Source organism: Mesoplodon bidens (genome assembly GCF_964165515.1).
Source record: "Mesoplodon bidens genome assembly, chromosome: 15".
NCBI classification, from domain to species: domain Eukaryota; kingdom Metazoa; phylum Chordata; class Mammalia; order Artiodactyla; family Ziphiidae; genus Mesoplodon; species Mesoplodon bidens.
In genome coordinates, this window is record NC_138171.1 from 60,429,441 (window position 1) to 60,453,208 (window position 23,768).

Sequence of the window (23,768 nt, forward strand, 5' to 3'; positions counted from 1 at the left end):
ATGAGATAGCACTCTGGATATGGCCCTACACCAGTTTTTAGTCATAGCTAGCATCTCTCTAGATCAACCACAAAAACTCCTACAGCCAGCAACCAAACTACGGAACCTTCAGAAATGAGAGACCCACAATATTAAAATACACAGAACAAAATATCTGAGGTATAAGATAAAAAATGTACTTTTTTTCCTCTTTTTATTTTATTTTTTTTAGATGCTAAAATGATGCACTACTGCATGTATTGCAATACCCAGGCCTCGGAAAGCTTCCTTTCTCCCCACATTGGAAGGTTTTTATGGTTTTGTCATTTAGTATGGAGCAAAACGGTTGTATCCCCCTCGGTATATACTAGCCTGCAATGAAGAAAGAACGAGACCCACATCATCAGCATGGCTCCTAGTCTTGGCATCAGTCAAGGGTGCAAAAGCATTCTGAAACAAAGCAATTTAAGGGGTGTGTTTTTTACATTTTCCTTTTGTAACACATGGATCATCAAAAAAGACTAATGTGAAAAATAGACACTCAGAAACAACCAAGATGGAGGCACCCCCTACCCATCCCAGGTCACTCTTAGAGAACTGAAGATAGGGCCAATCCTGACCTCCCCCAATAGCTCCTTATAACGAAAAATTCCTGTAAAACCAAATTCCGTCGGCCAGCCCTGTGAGCTAAAAGGACTCGGGTACAAATGGACCACTGAAGGATTGCGGCTGTCTCATTCTGTTGGCTTGTTTGATTCATTAATAATACTGTGTTCCGTCGGGAAAAGCTCTATCTACACTCGAGAAGTCGAATGCAGATGACTTACTGAATGTAGTCATTCAACGCTCCTTTCCAACACATTCCCCAAGTGGACTGGGTGTTGAAGCGGAGCTGATTGAATGCAAAATCAGGATGAAAATGTAAATCAGCTTCTTACTTGACTTGGCTGAACAATCTGTACAGAAGTTGCTCTTGAGAGGGGAGTTGTGCAGATGAATTACTTGATGTCACTAAACTTGTGCAAAATAATAGGTTTCCAAATCATGGCGGAATTTCTACGACCAAGCTCTAGGCAATTGTCTGGCCATGGCTTTAGATGGCTTGGAGGTGGCACTTAACTATTTCCTTTTGCGAAAAGTTTTGGCGATTCAAATGAATGCCTATGGGGATTTATTTTTAGGAGAAGGACTGATATTCTCGATCCCAAGCAGAAAACTGCATGCCAAAAGCTTTGTAATGATTGCATACGCTCTCACGTGATGGGCACGTCTTACTGTACGTTTTAGTGCATAGAAGTTTGAACAAGTACAGGCAAATTCACCCCCCCTCACCTCCCAGTGTTGCCCTCCCCCCCGCCCCTCCTAAAACAAAAACCCAGACCCCCCCAAAAAAACAAAAGACAACCCCCAAACTGATTCCTTCTAATTCCTTATGTACTAGGCACACACACAAAGTGTGCCCTTCTCTCTATTTTCTTTCCTGGGCGACTATGACTTTAAACATGAATTGTAATAGGGGAGGAGAGGCAGTCAGATTCTCAGCTGCCTGACAGCAGAGGCCTGGAAGTGTGCAGCTTAGCTCCTCTGAAGTCTGTGCTGGGGCTGGAACCTTGGGGCTATGTGAATGAGCAGCAAGGGAGGGAGAAAAAAAAAGAAAAAAAAAGTTCTGCATTGACACTGCATTCTGTTAGTGATGGATTTAATTATCAAAATGACTAATTATTCCATTAAGGTAAGTGCTCGGCTAGGTGAGACTTGCAAAATGAGAAATATAATAACTTACATGCACTACATTGCCAAGAAATTAAGACATTTATCAAGTTTACCGGGAGGATTAATGTGGCATTTTAGCTGCTGTTAGCAGGAGACAAATTCAATTAAGGGAAAGTGAGAGGACGTCAACCGTCAACCCATCCTAAGGTCCCAGCTGTGGGGAGGGATGGGAGGCAGGAAGAAGTGAGGAAGAGGAGGAATTGGTACTCACCATGGCACCAACGCCGTAGGTGGGGGCTGGAGCAAGTGTGTGGTGGTAGGGGTCGGTAGCATAAACTCGTCCGTAACTGAAAGGAAGACAGAGGTGAGGATTAATCCATAATACGCAATTATGAAGTAATAATAACAACCATAAAACACAAAATACCAAGACAGTGTGGAGGGGCCCTATTCATCTTGAGAAATAAGAAACATATTCCAATCAGCCCTGTAACATGAGAAAAGTCCATCTTATACAACACATTCCTTTGTCCATTTAACACCACTGATGATAAAGGGGTGTGTGTGTGTGTTTCCTCTCTCTCGCACACCCCTTGCTACACTGCTCAGGTAGGTACCTCGAAGACGGAGGGAGGCAGAGGAAACAGTTTGAAAGAGTGGTTTTAAGAAAGCCAGTAAGCACAAAGGACAAGCTATAATCAAGAGACACTGTCCTCTTCTCCTAATATAGCTGTCACCAATCAAGCGAGACAGGGTGGATCAAAAAAAGTGAAGCGACCCAGTCTGTACACTTAGGGTCCAACATCTTAGAATGGGAAAGAACAAATGGATTCAAATAGATGCATCCTTAAAGGATCCGTGGGACCACCGCCCCACCACTCAAGAATTACAGCCTGATTTGATTTTGGTTCTCTCACCCCAGAACTTCTATCTCATCATCTATAGCCAGGTTCTGGCAAGGGACATGTTTCAAACAATGTATTTCTTGATGCCATTTCCTTATCTGAGTTTTTTTTATTTTCCTCTCTCTCTCTCTCTCTCTCTCTCTCTCCCATCCTCCTCCCTCCACTTCCCTGACTCCCAGCACAGGTTTTAGAATAAAAATGTAGAAGGGATGGAAGCCTAATGCGTTGGATAGCTACAAACTGTCTGGAACTGAACAATGCAACAAATCAGAAATTAGCGTTCAGAGAAGTTGAGTCACTTGCTCAAGGTCACAGAGCTAGACAGAGTCAGAGCTGATCCTTGACTGTCTCAGGGCAACTATCACACCTTTTCCATGGTTCCAGGTAACCCTTCCTTGAATGGCCTGCCAGATACCTTCTTCGAGAGAGTTTGAACATTGCTGTTTTGGTAACGATCAAAGCTGAGATGCAGGCTAGGTTAGGTGAGGGTCCCTGGAAGCAGAGCCCGAAATGGAGATTCTTCCGTACCTGGTTTGCTGAGGGGTGCTTTCAAGAGGAGAGAGTGGCGAGCAGGTCGGAGAAAGGGAAAACAGAGAAGCAAGGACGTATGTGGTCTGAGCCAGAGTTTAGCTTCTACCTGATCCTGAGAGTTGCACCCCAGAGCTGATCCCATCTGGAGGCAAGTGGGTTGGTTTTTTAATGTTCATGTACATTAAGCATTAGCTGTGGGCTTCCCAGAAGGGCAGGGAATAACTTCCTAGTTGAAGTGACTCTTTGGCAGAGGGTAAGGCTCTGCAGAAAGAGGAAACTGGGTGCCATTAGCAACCAACATTCACAGCAGTTGGGGGAGGGGCACACCAGCCACTAAACGGGGTAGATGTGGATTATCAACAGCTGTCAAGTCTTGAGCTTTCCTTTAAAGAATGAAGGAACAAGGCAGGAAGAAATCGTTTGCCTGTGCTATCAACCCTGGAGTCTAATTTGCATGGACTTTCTTCTATTCCTTCCCTATCTTCCCCCACCTGTCTTCCAATCTTCTTTCTCATAGTTGATGGATAAGAATGTACTGGATGGATCTCACACCATGGAGCCTGGGAAGGTGGGAAGAAGCTGGGGGAAGAATCTTCTAACTCTCAGGCTCTGAGTTAGACTCCAGATGGAAAAAAATATATGATTATACCAAGTTCTCATTGGACATGTCTTACTCCCAAGCCCTCCTTTTGCTTGTTTCAAAGGTCCCTGAGCTCAAATAATCTACATGGGTCTTTGTCCTGATCCTCAAAAGTAGTGACATGAATAGATGTTTCTTTTCTGAGATGACTCTCTCAGCGAAACTAACCAATAGTCAACCCCCACTTGCTTTTCATTCCTCGGGACACCCTTCATGCCTTTGACTCATCGAAAATGGCCTTTCATCAAAGATTCTCCCTGTCTCTGGGACAAAAAGCAAACAGATGTACGTCCAAGACAGGGTGTGTTAAAACAAGAAGAATGATGACGTTTTGGAAAAAACTCTTTTATTCATGGAGGTCACTCATGAAACCCGGGCCTCTCTACCCATTATTAGAAGTAGATACTAATAGGGGGAAAAGAACATGATGGATAACTTTGGTGTTGATTTTCATTTCATGAGAAAATAAAGGCTGTCATGGGTCTGGAGAAAAAAACTGTTAATAGGATTATTTTTTATGTACTTTCATCTGGCAAAGCTGGTTGTAGGAACAGGCCGGAAACAGCAAAGGCAAACTAAAAATGCTTGGACATTTACTAAGTGAAGCCACAGCATGGTGTTCCTTCAAAACAAGTGTGAAAATGCAAACTCAGAGCAATGATGATTAGTTTTTTAATTTGGGGACCGGTTTTACTGTGGCAAAACGTCCTCTTTTGGGGAGACAACAGATTGGCCGTCTGAATGTATTCCGTGAAAATGCAGCCCCACTTCTCCTCTCTAATGGTCAATTCTTATCTATCTATAACCCTGGGCCAAGTTTCAACCCCTGTGGAAAACCCAAGGTAACAGTTTGGCAGTGTTCCCTTCCCAGGCAGAAGAAAAATACAGCAGCACCGAACTAGTCCTTGTAAATGAGCGAGCTCTTTTTTCTCCTCAGGGTGACCTCTACCTTCAGAATCCGATGGTTTTATTATGATTAATAAATTTCATTTCCACAGAGGAAAAGGGACCATGTCAGCTCAAACTGAAAGCAAGGAGGCTTCTTTTCAAATGCTAATCTCTAAACACGCCCTTGTGTGACACTACCATTTAGACACAAGGTTATTAGGGAAGATGTGGACTTGAGCTCTACTCTTACAGCAGGTATGCCAGGCACGTCAGCGGCCTCCTATCCTCAGAGCTGGCTCAGCACAGCCCAAAGGAAGAGTGGCAATTCCCAGGGACCTCAATGGGAAAGATGGGTAATGTCATAAGACCGCCATGTTATGACTAACCCGCGCCTGTGGTCACCCTCCACACAACCCATCCCTGGCCAAAGGGGATAATAGTGCAACTGGGTCATGATGCTCTCTGTGGCTTCACATCCCATCCATCAGAAATTACAGATGAAATCTGAAACATGTCCACTTCACTCCACTCACACTACCAGCACCCTGATATAAGCCATGGGTATTTCATCAGAACCAAATCAAAAACAGGCTTGAATCTTGTCTCCTTGGTCCTACTCTTGCTTCTTCAATCCACCAGCCATTTATATCTAAATCTATCTGTCTATCTATTTATCTGCCTGTCCCTATCTATCTATCTATCATCTCTATCTATCTATCTTTCCATCTATGTAATATAAATCTATATAAATCTAATCATATATAATTCCCTCGCTTAAAATCCTTCAATGGCTGTCCATCGATCCTAGAATAAAATCCAAACTTTCATGAGCTCCTCCTGCCCCGCTCTCAATCCCATCTTACTCCCCTCTACCCCTCGCTCACTGTGCTCCAAACACTCTGGCCTCATCAATACTCCTGGGATGCGTGCAAATTCACTCTCTCCTTAGGACCTTGGCCCGCGCTCATCTTCTATCTGAACTGCGCCCTTTCTTCCTTTATGTCTCAGCTCAGATGTCAGCTCCCCAGCGCTGCCTGCCTCCCTGATCGCTCTTTCTGAAACAAACATGCTTTCCAACCCCATCCCCATCCTTCACGTGACGGAGCAAATCTCCATTCATTCTGTTTCCTTACTTCTCTACCTGATGATGTACCTGTCCCCCTCTGGAATGCCAGTCCCTCGGGGGCTGGAGCCGAGTCTATTTTGTTCCCCCTTTTCTCCCCAGTGTCTAGCACAGCATTGGCCATGGGGCAGGTGAACAAGGGACCAAGCCAATGCCACGTGTTGAGTGAAGGCAGCAAGAGGGAGGAGTAAAGAGAGAAGAGAGGCCCGGGAAGAGCCCTGTATCCAACATAGTGATTCTGTCAGTAGCAGAGATTCTTGCAGCTATGCTTTCTGAAGATTCTAGGTCAGCTGCTCCCAGAGACACTCAAAACCCTTCAAGACGCTCAGAAGAAAAGTTTTTTGAGACTCAAAATACACAGTGCGTCATTTCACATCACCCCTGAGAGTTCACAAAACGGAGGCCAAGTTGCCATAAAGTTCATCAAAGGGAAAGAACAAGCAAAGGAATAAAAGAGAACTGCTTTGCTGGCTGGTTCAGCGCAGCTTGCGGCCATCATGAACACTCATGATTTCCTGACCTTAGCGACAAGTTAAAACCAGGAGGCCAGCCTGCCCTGCGGAGGACAAAGGCTTTGGGGCCAGAAGATCCAGGCTCAAGTTCTGCCTTTGCAATGTCCTTGCTCAATGACACAGGGAAATCTCTCGGAGCCTCATTTTCCTTGTTTGTAAAATGGTTTTGTTCTGAGCTCTGCCTAATTCACAGGTAAAGTGCACGAAAGCAAACCAGATACATTTTAAAGCCATCTACAGATAGTGGAGATTATGATACATGGGTTCTTATATAGAATTTCACAAGCTAACCTTTCACTCCTGCCCAGACTTTTGGTCTGCAGAGGCAACCGAAAGATCCTATTCTAATAGGATCAGGTGTAGCTCTAGCAATCAGGTCACAGATACTTTTGGAGTCAAGATCTATCTCATTTATGAGTTACAGATGTAGTTGCAATTGCTATATTTGAACTTGAGGTTATGCTGGAGTCAAATGAATAAGTAAGCTGCCTGTTGAATGGGAAACATGAGCCCGTGTTTGTTAAAGTGCTTTGTCAACTCTACTGAGAAATGTAAATACTACTTATTACGAACATCTTCTAAATCCGGCTGCAACTAGCTGGATGTGAAAGAAATATGATAGGGCCATGTTGGTACCCTACCCCAGGGTTTTAACAATCAAGTGATTTTCTTATAGGGACATCGGAAGAACACTGTAATTAACTTCACTCCACAGAGTTCACTCTATATATTTTAATTCAGAGTCTTTATGCTCCTGGGACCTTTTATTCTTACTTTAGCATCACCTCCCCATGCCTCCTGTCCCACAGATAGCTGGAGGGAATCCCTGTGAGGCAGAAAGATGAATAAAATAGGCTCAGTCCTCAGATGAGGTTCCCAGTGTGGTGTAGGTCTCCTAGACAGCCTCAATGCAGCACAAAGGTGCAAAGGTTCGAGTCCCCACCACAAGGGGAAATGCTACAGAGTATGCATTCAAAACAGGATACCTCACTAGGGATCAGAATGCATGCCCCCAGTCTCTGCAATGCCACTGGGGCTACAGTACCCTCCTAATAATAGCTAAGATAGAGTCTGGAAGGTGTTTGGGAATTTCACTCATTCAAGTCTCACGCCTCCCACACAGTGTACAAACAGGGTCCTACACCATGGCCCTATGGTTCTCACAGTCTGCTATTGGGAGAGTGATGGTTTAGCTAGGAAATGCTCCCCTTTCCTCTCCTGTGGTCATGACCGCAGCTGCTCATTTACTCTTGTGAAGGCACTCACTAAGGAATATTCCTCTATCACTACAGTAGCTTTCTCTGAGTCTAATCTAGGCAATGACTTATATAACTGTAGACCATGGGGGTGACCAGGCTTTAGTCTAAAAGCTTCCCAAGATATATTCGTCAGAGGGATGGAAACAGTCCCATAACTCAAAACCTCTAAGGAAGACAGGGTAGAAATAGAAGAAATTCTCCAAGATGAAGCACAGGGAGTTATCCCACCCCGACTCTGACATTCCTGAATTCTCCTGCTGCTTGCTTCCTTAGCTTGGATTTGAAATGATTATCTTCGTAAGTCACCTTTTTCAGTCTCATGATTCTTTTCCTCAGAAGTAGGAGGGAAAGCCTCTTCTGGGCTCTTTGGCTTCTAGATGGGAAGCCGCAGAGTTTGCTGTTGTACACGGATGCCTGTCCCGCATCTGAACTGTGTGGATATAAGTAGGCCTATACATCCAAAAGCTGTAGAAGCTATGAGAAGCAGATCACATCCATGACAAATCAGATGGCACCATCCTTGCTATGCTTTCTCAATACAATTCACAACGTCTTCCTTTTATGAATGCAAACAGCACAGGTTTGAGGTAAGAACCCTTATTCTGGATTCACTGGAGCTGAGTACCAGCCTCTGTCTGGGAGTCGAGAAGACACAATAAGTCCTGCTTTTGGTTACACAGTCCCTCCACTCCAGAATGTCTCCTCCAACAAAAGACCCATGGCCACACTCTCTTTAATGCCAAGGCCAAGGCCACCTCCTTTTAGAAAGTCTGTTTCACCTTCTATGTGTCCCGACTACAGCTCTACCAAAACCTCCCATCATGCCTTGAAATCAACATGACACCCCAGCTGCAGTTTAATCCCTGGGGGACCACAATGAACATTCTGTGTTTGTATCCCCCCTGTGAGATCTTCAGTACGCTTGCAGAGAAGCAAGGCTGCACAGCAGCTAAGAATTCCTCAGGGTCAGAATTCCTAGAATCAAATTCTGCTTGTGCACTTCCCCTGCTGTAATCTCAGAATGTCTCTCTCCTCTCTGAGCCAGTTTCTCTGCCCATGAATGGAGATAATGATGGTGCAGACTGGCTGTATAAGGCTATAGTGAGGTTGAAATGAGGGTTGAGGGTCACCGGTTACTCAGAACCCAAACAAGCATCAGTTATTGACGTTGTTAAGATTATTTCTCTCTATTCTATGTGGGGTCCCTCCAGTAAAGCCCCTGGGATACATGTGTCAGAACTACCCCTGAACTGAGTGGTCCTTCTGAAGCCCTGTGTACCAGCGCCCTCCATGTCCCATGTAAGCAGATCAAAGATTTTAAGAGGTTAACAGGATGAGAAGGATATAGATTCTGGGGCCTGTACCCCAGGGATGTCCTTCTAGAGCACGCACACACACACACACACACACACACACACAGTCAGAGGCAAAATTAAAACATAAAGTCAAGACACACTACCAATGTCCAGGTTACCTGTCACAATATTTTAATTCCATGTGGTCTCTGAGAGACCAGTTCTTGGGGCACACACACTCTTTCAATATTCATTTGAGCAAAATGAATGAAAACACAGCTCTCAAACGTTACTTTCCATAGAAATATAACAAGAGCCACAAATGCGAGCCACAGAGGACATTGTAAGTTTCATAGTAGCCACATTAAAAAAAAAAGTAAAAAGAAAACAGGTGCCATTAATTTTTTATATTTTAATTTGACCCGACAGATTAAAAACAGTATCATTTCAATGTGTCATCAGCATAAAGATGATGAGTGAAATACCTTACATCGTGTTCGTACTAGGTTTTTGAAATCTAGTGCCTATCTGGACCAGCCACATTCCAAGGGCTCCAAGGCCACATGGTAATCGGCCACCATGTTGCAGAGTAGGACTCCAGAAAAACCGACTGAATGTTCTCCACACCACTGAAAGCCAGAAGATTCCTGATTGATCAGCTCAATGTTTCCTAGAGTGTGAGCTGAGGCCTACTCTATTAGAATGGCCTGGGGGGAACTCGTAAGAATGCAGATTGTCAGGCTCCCTCTCCAGACCAGGAATCAGAATCTCTGGGGCAGGCAGAGGGGAGGATGGATTGGATTCTGCATTTGGGTTTTTTTTTCAGTTTCAATATTTTTTATTGAAGTATAGTTGATTTACAATGTTGTATTAATTTCTGCTGTACAGAAAAGTGATTCAGTTACCTATATATATATATATATATATATATATATATATATGTATATATACATATATATATATTTATACATTCTTTTTTATATTCTTTCCCATTATGGTTTATCATAGGATACTGAATATTGTTCTCTGTGCTACACAGTAGGACCTTGTTGCTTATGCATTTGTAATAAATTCTGCAGGGGTTGTCACCCACTCTGACATGTGATAACCACTATTCTATATTTTTTTAAAATTCTGCCCTGATTAGCCCTCCCTTACTCAGGCTAATTCAGAGCTCTCTGGATATCTTTGATATTCATAAGTAAACTGATAAAGACATTTCATTTTTAGAAGGTAAAATTATTGCATGTAACAAGCTTTGAACTATGCCTAGTACACAGTAAGAGCTCAATAAATGCTATGATTATTTTTACTAAGTTCCTTTGCCTATATGTTCCCTTATCACTCTGTGCTTCCCCTATTAGAACACACATCACATTTTATTGGAAACAGACCAATTAACTACCAATTGATTTGCTGCATGACAACTTTGCTGAATAATCAAATCACCGAAATGGAAGGGAGACCATTAGATGAAATTTGCTGAAGGATCAATTAGAGGAATGGCCAACTGGGAAATTTCTTCTAAATATTATCTGAAGTCTTAGTATGACTGTATGGGTGTGCAAGTGTGTGCGTGTGCAGGTTGGGGGGGATAAAGAGATGGAGGGGGCTGGTGACACCTCCCCCCACTGTGCCCCCGAACTTGCCAAACAATGCCTCTAATAAAAGTGTATAGCAACCCATCTCACGGGGACTGGTTTCAACAGCATTTGCAGATGTGTTTTTATGGCCCAGGCTTCTGTATCCAGTACTCATAAGGGACTGGGAGTCTCTCCGCAGGCTGGCTTCCCATCACCATGATGGTACCTGCCATGGTGGAGGGGCGAGACTGGCTGCTGGACGGAGACCCAACCTCACCTGCCCCCCAGAGACACACAGATGCACACAAGCTCCCTTGGGCCAGGGGCAGCTGGCAGCCAGAACAATGAAGTCAAAGTGTCTGGTAGTTTTCAGGGCATGGGTTATCTGTTGATTTTTTGCCACTGATTTTCAGCAAAGGAGGGAATTTTGGAGAATAGCACTAGAACACCCTTGGTTTGTGTGACCCTCTGTCTCCCTGGATATGCAGAATTATCCCTTCACCACTCTGTTCTGCCCCCAGACCCAGGCCCAGCACGTCAAGTGCTCAGCACACATGAGCTGCATGAAGGAGACGGGCCAAATCAAACAAACTCCTACTGGAACAACTGTTTAGAGAATCGTTTAGCTCCCTTGGGGTCCCTCCAGATTTTAACAACGATGCCCACACCCCAACTCACAGATACTAGTTTTCTAGGAGCAAGATAGCACAGCCGAAGAATGCAGGAAAATTCCATCTGGAGGCGAAGGTCAGTGTTCCAAGGTCAAAATGAAAAGAGTAATTGGGGGTAGTGTGGTCTCACGGAAAAAGCAGTGGGACCAGATAGACTCCTGTGTGACCATGGCCGAGTTACCAAACCTCTCTGGGCCTGAGCGTTTTGTTCTTTTTCAATTTGCAAAGCAAGGATGATAGTAACCTCTACCTCACTGAGCTACTGTAATAAATTATATATGCATGTATACATACATACATACATACATATATACATACATGCATGTGTATATACATATACACTGTATATAATTTATCATACTTGTAAGTACACAGAATTTGCTCAATAAATGACAGCAAGTTATGACTACGCCCTGGGGAATTCAGTAAAGCCCCTATGAGGGACAGTTACTGCAGGGATGAAAGGCTTGCTTTCTCTGCTAACAAAAAGCCTTAGCTCTCCAGGGAAATGACCAATACACCCTGGGGGCAAGAGGGACGGTGTGGGCATTTAACAGAACCTGGTCCTTGCCAGTTTCTAATCTGCCAGCATATCCTGTTTGTTCTCTTGTCAAAATACAGCCAAGGAACCACTTCTCAGCTCTTCTACAGCCATTGTCCTAACCAGGCCATTGTAACACCTCCCTGGACTGCCCCAAGGGACTCTCTTTCTTCTGGTCTTGCCATATTGAAATCCACAAAGCAGTCCAACTCATCGTTTAAAAAAAGTAAGTCAAACCACAGCCAACCCTCCAACACCTGCCTATCACACTTAAAATCTCAAATGGTTTCTGTAGCCTCCAAGTTCTAATTTGTTTGGACCCCTGGCTATCTTCCTGGTTTTATCTCTAAAATCCTCCCTTGTACTCACATGCTCCAGGCACACTGTGCCTGAACACCTTAACCATACCTCAACCACAGGGCATTTGCACTTGCTGCTGCTTCAGCCTGAAATGCTTTCAATTCCACAATTAACTCACCTGGCTCACACCCTGGCTTGATTCGTGTCCCGGCTCAAGTGTCACCCTCTCAGAGAGGCCACCTCTGAATGAATATAAAAGTAGCATCGCAACTTACTTTCTACCCCCACCCTTGCTTTTTGATTCATTATAGCTATTGTATAACTTTACATGCAAGTATATTATATGCTCATGTATGTTTGGGGTCTGGTCTGCACTAGGATGGAGGCTTTTTGAAGGATGGAGGCTCTTTGAAGGAAGGGCTTCTCTTAACTTATTTAATGCTATGTCCCAAAAGCCTAGAATAGTTGCTGATGCACGGTGATGACCCAAAACATATGAATTAACTGAAATGAATTTCCAGCTGTTCTATCAAAATAAGTCATGTGCTTTTCAACCTCCATTCTTGTACAAGACCCACATCCTACTCCAACTACAATCCCTAGCCAGTCCTGGAAAAGCTCCAGTGAATCACAGCAGCAGGGAGGCTTCGGGTCGAAGAGAAGGGAAAATCCTCTTGCCCTTTTCACCATCTCCTGCAGAATCCAACTCATCAAAGTTTCTTGATGTTACAGAATGAGAAGCCTTTGGTGTGTTCAAGGTGAATGAGACAGCCACATAAACATATGTCTTTCAGGGACGAAAATCAGAACAAAACAACCAGTATTGCAGTTGGAGCCACTGATAACGAAAACACATTCCCTTGTAAATAGTCTTATAAACCACACATGCTAGTTAGACATGTTTCTTCTATGTGACTAGCAAAGCAGAATCGACGTGTTGGCATCTACAAAAGACCCAAATAATCACTTTTCCTTTGGGAACTGAAAGAAAAATTCTTCAGGGCTTCCATTGCTCCTATCTGATGATTTGCATCTCACCACCTCTGCCCCAAGCCACAGACAAAACTGTCCAGCCATCTCTGCCCTCATAGACAGCTGTATAAGAATAACACTTCTTTATAAGAATTTCAGGCATCAAATCCATCAAGCCCTCCAAACAGACTTTAAGCATCTTGTTGATCTCTTTTTCTCATTTCAATAGAGATAAGTTGCCTTTCTGGGTCAAATACTGAAATCCAGGAGACACCAGGGTTCAATTAGACCCACCCTAGGGAGTGTCGTGTATACTGGAGGGAGGGGAGAGCTCCAGACAGCTGGGCTGTTTAGGGTGTGGGTGCCCTGGGTTTTTTTCCAGCATGTGGGAAATAAGAAAGACTTCATTGAAACCATGAGTCACAACCTTTGTTGACTGAGCAGTTCTGACTTTTCATTTTCATTCTATGAGGAGGGTGGTCTGGCTGGGAGATAATTCACATTTGATTGATATGGCTGTCTCCTTTTTCATGCTTGATTCGAAATTCAGAGTTCAAATTGAACCTTATGAAGCATACAACATATTATTAATATGGCCATCAAAGCAACAGGGATATATCTCTCAATTTGAAATTTGATCAATAGCAATTCATTAAGAATTTACGGAGCAGCCATCCTAAATTAGACAAGGTAGGTGAAAACACTCTCTTGACTCAGGCAAAATTTCATTGTCTGCAGCCTCTTTTCGAAATATTGTGTGTGGACCACTTGCTTATTACAAGGCAGGGTTTGTTAAGTCATGGCGCAAAATCAATATCTACCTCTTAGGTGGTAACTTCGCAATGTTTGATCTATGATGTCAAAATAGAACCTAAGACACACTGGAACATGCATACGGATTAACAGGGAAGACAGAGGCTCTGGACCACCAGTATAGCCACAAAGGATGTTCATTAACATTTTCAACCAACTTCTTCCCCACCCTGATTTCCCCTTTAGGTGCATGCTTCATTCTCTATAGGTTCTTCAAATGTTAAGTGTCGCATATCCCAGGAAGGTTGCCCTGCCACCCCCAGCAAAGCAACCCCCCATCTTCTACTGTTAGGCATTAGTGACTGCACCACCTCTCACAAGGAGAAACAGAGATATGTGAGGCTAAAGGCTGGAGGGAAAACAGCCGAGTTTTCAAGAAAGGAGTAAGCTGGCGCTTTAAAATATGAGCATGCATACCTCAGGCACTCCCAGGGGAAGACTGTAACCCATTAAAAATTTTGAGTCCGACCATCAGTGAAACAGAACAGAGAGGGCTGGGGATGTGTTCCTAGTTCTCCATGCTTCCCTGATCTCTTTTTCTCCAAAGACTGTAAGCAGGGGGTGAAGTGTTAGCAAACACGCCTTTGTTCACCGCGCACCACTGATCACATGTGCTTGGTAACAGATGAATGTCTATGTGTCAGGCTCCGTTTAATGTATGTTTTTGAAGGTCATGGCACACTCAATGACATGAGAATGAGCTGTCATATCCTCCCTTGTAGACTAAAAGCAATACATTGGTAAGATCTCCTAGTCATTGTTTTGGTCAGAGTTTAGGCTTCAAAGCAAAAAAAAAAAAAAAAATGTGTTGTTAGTTAAGGCACTCACCTATCTTGACATTTAATCAAGTAATTCCATGCTAATGGAAGTCCAAACATAACTGTTCTGAACCACATCAAAGCAAAAAGACAGGCGTTATTTTGATGGACACATCATGCAACTGTGTAATTTCCATTGGCCAATGCCCTGATTTCAAAAACAGAAGACTCTGTCTCTCTCATGTCCTGCTACTTGTAGTATCTTTTAAAAGAGAGAACTAGAGGATCTTTAACTAATGGAATAAAGATCCCCTTCTTATAAGACAGAGATAATTATATTCCCCAATGCCTCCAGCTTTACAGATTCGTTCTTTGATGGCCTATAATATATACCAGTCATTCCATAAAGATCCCAAATAATTACATAGAAATCTGTGTGAACCCAGACATAATATGTCCCAAAACACAGAAGTCCCATGACTGTGTCCTTAAATCTCCCCTGTTTAGTATTTCACCGTAAGATTATACCATAAGATTGTATTGCAGCTTCATTCAATATAGTGTTACTTTTCTGGATCATGTATTATTAAAACTGGAAATAAAATATCCAAGTTAGCAAAATGCTTCCTGTCTTTTAAGACAGCAGAGCCGAAAAGCTCCAGCTATACTCCAAAGATAGGACTTTCTTTCTTTTTTTTTTTTAAACTAAACTTTCTAGCGTGACCGACTGCAGCATGTGAAGGAAAAAAAAAAAAAAAAAAGGATACTGGGACTTGGATGGATGCATCAAGAAGTAGCAATGTTTGTTACCTGCAGAGGTGTTACAAGAAATTTCATCTGCTGCAACGAAGACGAACTGATTTCTGGAAGAGAAGATAAAATTCACAATACTGCTCGCTCAGGGGGAAATGCTCTCTCTGCCAATTGGTTCAATGTATTCAGATGAGGGGGAGGGAAGGGTGCTGCGTTTGGATGTTGCAAGGAAATGTGCTGCTCTCTCTTGGACCTAGAGAGTTTAGGAAGATCATGAAACAGGCATGCGGGGAACCCTTCAACAAAATCATGATGATGTCAGAACATGGACCATGTATAAGCTGTTGCACTGAAATATTAATTATGTGTTACTAACATGTCATCATGCCAGGGTATGTTTCTAAGGCTAGGGCATTTCAAATTGAGCTTCTATGGATTTCTAATGCTCAAAGGAGACTACACCAAAAAAAAAAAAAGAAAGAAACAAAATTAGACTATCTATTAGAAAAAGAGTATACTGCAACTAGCTAGGAAAATCATAAAATCCCAAACTCTATTATTATAGTATAATATCCAAAAAACTTTTTTAAAGGAAAGAAAAAGCAATGCTGTCATTTCTGAAGAGCATGTTAAATGGTGTCATGTTATGGATAATAATTTCCTCACCAAATGAGGCTTGCTACATAAAGAAGGTAAGAGAACTCATCAATTGAAATAAGCCCTGTCTTTCCAAATTATTTTTAACGATGTGGTATTAAAAAGAAAATAGAAATGGAAAATGCTGTTTCACTTTGATTTAGTAAATCCAGAAAGATGATAAAACTCTCTTAAGATGTTTCCAACTGGCCATTTCCACAATGTAATGTGTTCTAATTCAGGGGTACTGTTTCTCTAGAAATAAGAACGTCTGTGTCAGGCAGATTACAAAAGTGTCCCAATGAGATTGTCTAGGCTCTTAAATGCCTCAGAAGCAGGAGTATTGAGGCTTCTAATTCTCATTTGTTAGATTTTACTGTGCATAGGAATCATCTGGAACCCAGATAAATGCATTTTTGCGTTTTGGTTTGATTGGTCTTGTTCCAACGTTTCAAAAAGTATCTAGTGATTGAGCATCCCTTAAAACATCTTAAGAAAGTTTTACTATTGTAAGAGGTACACCATGGAATACAAATAGAGCTACCATTTGAAAATTCACTAGAATTTAACATTCAGCTAAAGATTCTCATCATTGCCACACCAATGAAATCTAAACAAAATTATGCATGGTCTGAGGATAGCATTTTTTATGTTTCTCATCCACATAACAAAAGTCACAACTAAGTTCATTTATCACCTCTCTTAAAACAATGAAAGTTAGTGTTGTTGGATGTTGGCTATCTTTTTGCTCTTTTACAAACTTTTTGGGCCCCATCGTTAGCTGGCATCAACTTTTCAAGATTTGAAGAGAAGTAAAATTAGTATCCCTGAAAATGAAGATGTTTGGGTTGAGTATCTGTTTTGACTTGCTCACCTGGGACTGACTCTAAGACACAGGCAGCTCAAATTACATGCATAATATTGTCCGGTGGACCAAACAAGTACTTTGGAAGGACCTCTGTTTCTAGCACGATCAAAAGAAGAACCTACCGTAACCAAGAACAGTGATCTGGTTTATCTAAGGGGCAAGCTCTTTGGAATAGCCATTCGCTTATCTACGAGGGGGGCCTCATTCGTGAGGTGGCCCTATCCCATCCATACTCGCTAACCCTAAACGCACTTCTCCCTTGAGTCTCTCTTCTGCATTTTCCCTAAGAAACTGTCCAGCGTGCTAGACTCGGAAAGCCATGGAAGGCAACAGATTAAAAAAAATAGTGATTGGGCTTCCCTGGTGGCGCAGTGGTTGAGAGTCCGCCTGCCGATGCAGGGGACACGGGTTCGTGGCCCGGTCCGGGAAGATCCCACATGCCGTGGAGTGGCTGGGCCCGTGAGCCATGGCCGCTGAGCCTGCGCATCTGGAGCCTGTGCTCCGCAACGGGAGAGGCCACAACAGTGAGAGGCCCGCGTACCGCAAAAACAAAAACAAAAACAAAACAAAACAGTGATTGGATGAAGAGGGAAAACTTGTAAAAATGCAGCCTGCAAGTATGATTATAAAGCAATGAGACCCTTTTCTTTAATTGTACCAGATTTTTAGAAACTATGATGGCTGTCCTTTATAGCACTTTCCTTTTTGACGTGATATACTTACTCTTTAAAAAAATGCTACACTTTCTCCATTTCCTTCTTCTTTTTTGTTTTTGTAATCTATATATTTGGACTTTTTTCAGTGTCTCTGATTCCTGGGCAAATTTCTAAACAAAGGGGATTCCTCCCATTGATGACTTACTGTCTTCAGAAGAGTTGGTTCAGATTACCTCCAACTATGAAATCGTCTACATGAAAGTTTAGAGAGTTCTCACCAACATTTTAAAGAATATGCCATGGGCTCTGCAGCAGTGCCAAAAAAGGAGTATAAACATATTTGTAAAAAGGTAGTAATCCATTGGACGTATCAATTCTGTACTGACTTTTTTTTAATCCACACAAGCAATCCCACTACATCCAAGGAAGGTTACCCTAATGTCTTAGAAAAGTGCATTCCTATAAAGCTCATTAATTCCATGGAGTAAGCCTGTGTGATCACCCCTCCCTCTAAACTACCCTTTCATCAATTGATTATAAGTACAATTAATAGGAAATGCCTGGCAAATAATAGCCTGGTAAGAGATACCCCACATGTCAGGCCAACAGAGGAATTTGGGTAGAATAAGGGGCAGGTTTCATTGTGGTGTCTATGTCTCCTCTGTTAGGACACTTTTATATACAATTCTGTTTCTCTCCACTTGAAATTGAAGCTAAACCATGTCTTTTAGTCTGCCCATAAAATGATATGACCCTCTCAGTGAAATTATTTACCCCAAATGACCAGAGAGAGGTATGATCAAAGAGATTCATGACCTAGCAGAGAAGTCTGCTGTTCCCAAACTGTCAGGAAAACTTAATGATCAGAGCAACCCAGGTGTGCTCTGGACAGGGGGATCACCTCTCAAGAGGGGAAAGGAGCCTGGCACGGGGCCTGTCCCCTTTTGCTAATCCTAGTCTGCTCTTCACTGTCAACCCAGGCCTGAGGACTTAAACTTCAAATGCAGTTGGACCTTATTTTCAGCAAACTGGTTTGTGCAGTGGTTGTTGATGATTAAGTCTGGCTGAGACATTCTCAACCTTGGCTGGACAGGGTAAATAGCTGGTGTGCTTCTAAAATTCCTAGTGACCAGTTAAATAGGCAGCTCTGTAAGTGGGTCTCAGGCATCTAGTTTCTAAAGACCTCCAGGTGACTGTATTATGCAGCCAAGGCTGAGAAGCGCTTATCTAGCTGAATGGTTCTCACCTTGGCTGCTCCCAGATTCATAGGGAGAGGTTAAAAGAAATAAAGCCAAGCCCTACTCCTGTGGGTCCTGGCATAATTGTTCTGGGACTGGATCTGGAAAGAGGTAGCTTAGGAAATGCTCGGCAGATGCATCTTATATCAGCCACAGCCGGGAAGCATTCGGGGATGGTACAAATGCAGAGTGGAAAGGGGACTGGATCACCAAATCTCTTGCAGATTTTGCTTCTTTTGCAGCTTCCATTTTGCCACCCACCATGTTGGCCTCTAAGACAACCTAGCTGTGTGGTTGCTGAGGATGCCCAGGAATGGTTACTTTGAGTTTCTGAAGACCTTCTAAAAGAATGGGCTTTAAACCTTATTTCTGCCGAAGCTGGTGAAAAGTGGCCATAATATCATGCTCTGTTTTTGTTTCCTCCCCTGTTCATCTTCTTTCACTGTCTCCAATGGATATACTCAAGTTCATCTAGGCAGGGTCTTCCCACTTTTTCCTAGTGAGTCTGCATCTAATTCTCTTTACCATTTTTTTTCACCTAGAATTCCTCTCTATTTTTGACCTCTCCCTCTACTCCAGAACTTCTCAAACTTCCCTGAAGACAATTATCTACAATGTTTGTTAAAAATATAGATGCCTGGGTTTCAACCCTGACCAACTGCATCAGAATTTCCAGGAGAGAGGTCTGATCCTCTGGACACCACTCATACCTCCAGGGAGGGAATTGTGGTTTTAGGTAATTTTTTTTACCATGGAGATATTTGAGAAATCATGCTGAGAGATCTCCTGCAAGTTCATTCTCGTTTTCACTTCAAAGCCCACCTTTCCCAGGAAGACTCTTAGATATAGGGAGGCTTTGTGGGAGAAGAGAGGATTGCTAATTTAAGAAAAATAAGGAAATAGTAAATTACTGAGCACAAGAGAGAAGGCTGTGTTCGTCTTGACTCTTTGGAATGTTGACACCAAAGAGCCACTACCTAAAGTTGATGGAGCGCTTATCCATGACAGGCGGTTGCCAAGTGCTGTGCATATGTATTCATTCAATTTTCCTTACAATCTCTCTTATTATCCCCACGTTCATAAACGAGGAAATGGAGACACAGAAGGTTATGTAATGTGAACAAGATGTTAAGTGAAATCTGGACATTGTCGGATTGGCTCAAGACTCCGACTCATTTTATTTTTTTTTGCTTAAATATAAAAATCATAATAAAAATATTTTATTTTTATTATTTTTAACTGAAGCATTTACAATATTTATTTTTAAATAAGTATTTGTTTACAATAAATAAATATTGTAAATAAAAATTTACAATATTTATTTTTAACTAAAGTATTTACAATATTGATTTACAATATTTATTAGTTTCATGTGTACAACATAGTGATTCAATATTTTTATAGAGTAGACTCCATTTAAAGTTATTATAAAATAATGACTATATTCCCCTGTACTTTATATCCTTGTTGTTCATTTATTTTATACATAGTAGTTTGTATCTCTTCATGCCATACCCTTATCTCCCCCCTCTCCCTTTCTTCTCCTCACTTATTCTCTGTATCTGTGAGTCTGTTTCTGTTTTCTTATATATATTCATTTGTTTTGTTTTTTAGATTCCAAGACCCCAATTCTCATTCACCCTCTAAGATTCTGCTCAGAGATGCTCACAACAGAGGGTATTCAGTCAGTAATGGGTGTGGCTTCTCTGCGGAGGAATTTTCTAACATGGTCTTTCTCTCTTTTTAATATATTACCAGACTTCATGATGTTTTACGATGATTTCCATAGACTGACCATCCAGACTGTGGCTCTGACTCAGCTGGTGGTACATTTACATGAGTCCTGTGACTTGTCATGTTATCCTTAATATCCCACTTTTCACCTTCCATGAAATCTCATCTCTTGGCAATTTTCTTTTCTTCTAAAAGTCACCCACAGCTGAATCCTAAGAGTCAAATGAAAATAATAGCCAGCCAGTGTTGCTGGAAGGGGTGTGAGAAGCTAGGTATCAACAAGATACAGAGAAAATTCTGGCATAGGTTGGGGTGGAGGTAAAGGCCAGACAGGAGGTTCTCCCATTAAATAATACTGGCTTTAAATTCTACTGTTGAAGATTCTGGTCATTTATCATTCTTTGGCCTCAATTCTTTTTTGTCACTATTGTTACACAAAACTCAGGGTTGGTGCCATTCATAGCAAGTTTCCTTTTGTATCCAATGCTAGGAATATTCAATCTAACATACACACACACACACACACACACACACAGAGAGAGAGAGATATGTGATTAAAACCCTCCAAGGCTATCTACTAAAAGATCCCTACAGCCTGAGAAGTGGGTCTTCTGGTCTGGCAGATGGCAGCCCCAAGATGGCAGTGGGACAAAGTCAATTTAATTCTATCTGTAGTCTCCAGGGCATCTATTAGTTATAGACAGAGGTTCTCAAACCTGACTGCCCATTACAATCAGCTAAGATTTTTTTTAATATAAAATACCAATCACCAGGCCATTTTTAAAAATATAACATACCAATTACCAGGCCCGATCATTAAAGGACAGACTCTTTGAGAGTGGTACCCAGGCACAGGTATGCCTGAAAAGCCGCTCAGGTGATTCTAACGTGTCTGCCAGCATTGAGAACTAATTTCTCACTGTACAAATATTCTCTGGACATATGTGCCCTGACCTCGCAGGAAATAAGAGTTGTGTCTTCTGTCTTTTTTTTTTTAATTAAATTGCACTAGCGTTGATCTCCATCACAGGGAATGCAGCCTTGAGTATTTCCTGAAGAGTTAAATATAACATGCAGAAAAAAGGTGCTCCTATTAAAATTCCATTTGGTGCCTTTGCTAAGTTGTTTACTGGTGTTGTTCATTCACTTCTCAGATGGTTAATGAGGGCTTACAACGTGCTGGGCACCCAGCTAAGCTTAAGGGATTTGATGCCATGCTCATGGCATGTAAATCACTGAGGAATATCTATACTGGGCTTGGCTATCTCGAAGCTCATAATCTAATTATATTTCAGTTTTATCACCTTGAAATGGAGACCGATTTGCTTGTGATCAGTATTTTACCTCTCTCACCCCAACTCAGTTCTAAAATTCTAGAATTGTACAAATCCCATTCAGATTCATATTTTCCCTACCCTGTTGTAATTTATATATATATATATATATAATATATAATATAATATATATATAATTTATATATATATATTTATGTGTGTGTGTGTGTATATATATATATATATTTTTTTTTAGTATTGTATCATATGTACTTCAAGAGGCCGTGGCCAACTGTAGAATTGAGGTGAGGTATAAAGAAACAAAGCAAGCGATTAAATAGATTGACTATAGACTCCTCTGAAAGGGTCTATCCTGGTATTTTTTTATTTTAAAAGGGGACTGCATTAACACCCATTCAAAACTATTTTATTGAGCCCCAGTTCCTACTGCTAACACCGCACACATAAAAATGTTTAAGTGCAAAAGGAGTTAAGTACTGTGAATCTGTCCCCAGTGTGAATATTCCATCCAAAATCTCTGAGTTTTAGAGATTCAAATGCAAGGGCATCTCCATTTCCTGGAGACCTTGCGGAGAGTCCACTTCTGTAATTTTAGCATCTCCAACATTTAATAATCTCCCCGGTTCCCACTGTACCACTTTCTCGGCTAAAGTGAAAGAGAACTGTGAGTCTGGAAGTTGGGCCTGGTCACATACAAGCTGTGTTCCAATAGAAAAATCATTTCACCTTTCTGGGCCTCAGCTTCCTCATCTGGAAAATGGGAATGAAAATAGCACCTACCCCTCTTAGATTTTTGTTTGTTTTGTGCAGATCAATGAGAACATGAATGGGAAAGCACTTTATTTGGGGGGAAAACATCATGTATTTTTCTGGCTGTGTGGACTCATGAAAAATACAGGCTTCTCTCTCCCCACAAAGAGGCCTGGTGTTTGTGTTGTTAAGTCCTGGGCTTCTGGGGTTTTAGGGCAAGTGGGAGATAGTTAAGAGCCTTTGGATGTTATAGGTCATTTTACAGGTGGGCTGGAGCCTCCAAGGAAGGCAAAATCCCATCTCAGCTTTGGTTGGGCAGAAGGAGCTTCTCATGTGAATGGGTGCCTGTCACAGGGTGGAAATGGGTCTGGCAAGTTCTCTGAACAGCATACGTGTTCTCTAGGGGAAGCAGCCCTCATATGGCTGAGGGGGTACCTGAGCTTCTGGAGGCTCAGGAAGAGCAGTGGGTGTCCAGGCTGAGGCTCTGGAGGGTGGAGAGGCCATGCTGAGAAGGTCTGGGTCCACTTAGGAGTTATGTGCAAAATGAAGTGAGCTGATGGTAGAAAGTTCCCTGGGGTTCCAGTAACCCACCTCCACCACAGTATTGGACTTCTCACCAAGCACAATGGGAAAAGGGTGGCATCGACAGATTTAGTTTGACATTTTTTAACTCTTTAAATCTAAAGCCATGTTGATTTGGGGGCTGGGTTTACACTGGAAGAACTGGTTGTTTGTCCTAAGAAGCTGATGCATCCCTGACAGCCTGAGCTCCTTCCTCCTTGGACAGAAAAGAGAAGCAATAATCCAGGAGAAAGACGAACAGAAGGACAGGCTGTTTGATCTCATGGTTCCCAGTTGCTTCTTCCTTCACTATTTTTTGGCCCAATGTATTTTTTCCCCAGTTTTGAGATATGATTGACAAATTAAAATTCTTATAATCAGGTTGTACATGCTTTTTTAAAGGTGTGCACAGTGATGATTTAATATCCATGTACATTGTGAAATGACTATGACAATCAAGCTAATTAACACATCCATCACTTCATAGAGTTACCTTTCTTTGTGTGTGGTGAGGACACTTCAGTTCTACTCTCTTAGCAAATTTTGGGTCTATGTATTTTCATATTTCTAGGATAGAAGTCAAGATTGAAAAACAAAACAACAGCAACAAAAAAACTTCTAGAGTCAAAAAAATTCTTCTGACTCTGAAAACCTGCTGCCACAAGAAAGAACTCATCTTTGGGCCAAGAACAAAACAAAATATGCCTATAGTTTAGTGATGTTGCTGAGAATAAAAATAAGGAGGATAATGATGCTGAGGATGATGATGATAATAATATCCTGAGGGCTACTCG

General features: G+C 42.0%; 1 protein-coding gene across 2 annotated transcripts in view; it reads right to left on the minus strand.

Moving 5' to 3' along the window:
- Positions 1–306: 306 nt before the first annotated feature.
- RBFOX1 (RNA binding fox-1 homolog 1) overlaps positions 307–23,768 on the minus strand; it is a gene marked incomplete at its 3' end in the record, with an annotated part of 187,416 nt that continues 163,954 nt past the window's right edge. The window contains exons 12-14 of one of the 2 annotated variants that reach the window (XM_081255268.1): positions 15,294–15,346; positions 1,964–2,039; positions 1,448–1,595 (exon numbers count right to left, since the gene is read on the minus strand). In XM_081255268.1, coding sequence (XP_081111394.1) covers positions 1,448–1,595; positions 1,964–2,039; positions 15,294–15,346 — 277 coding nt within the window. Of the gene's footprint in view, positions 430–1,447; positions 1,596–1,963; positions 2,040–15,293; positions 15,347–23,768 lie in introns of those variants that run through there. The other variant, XM_081255267.1, reaches the window with a different exon arrangement.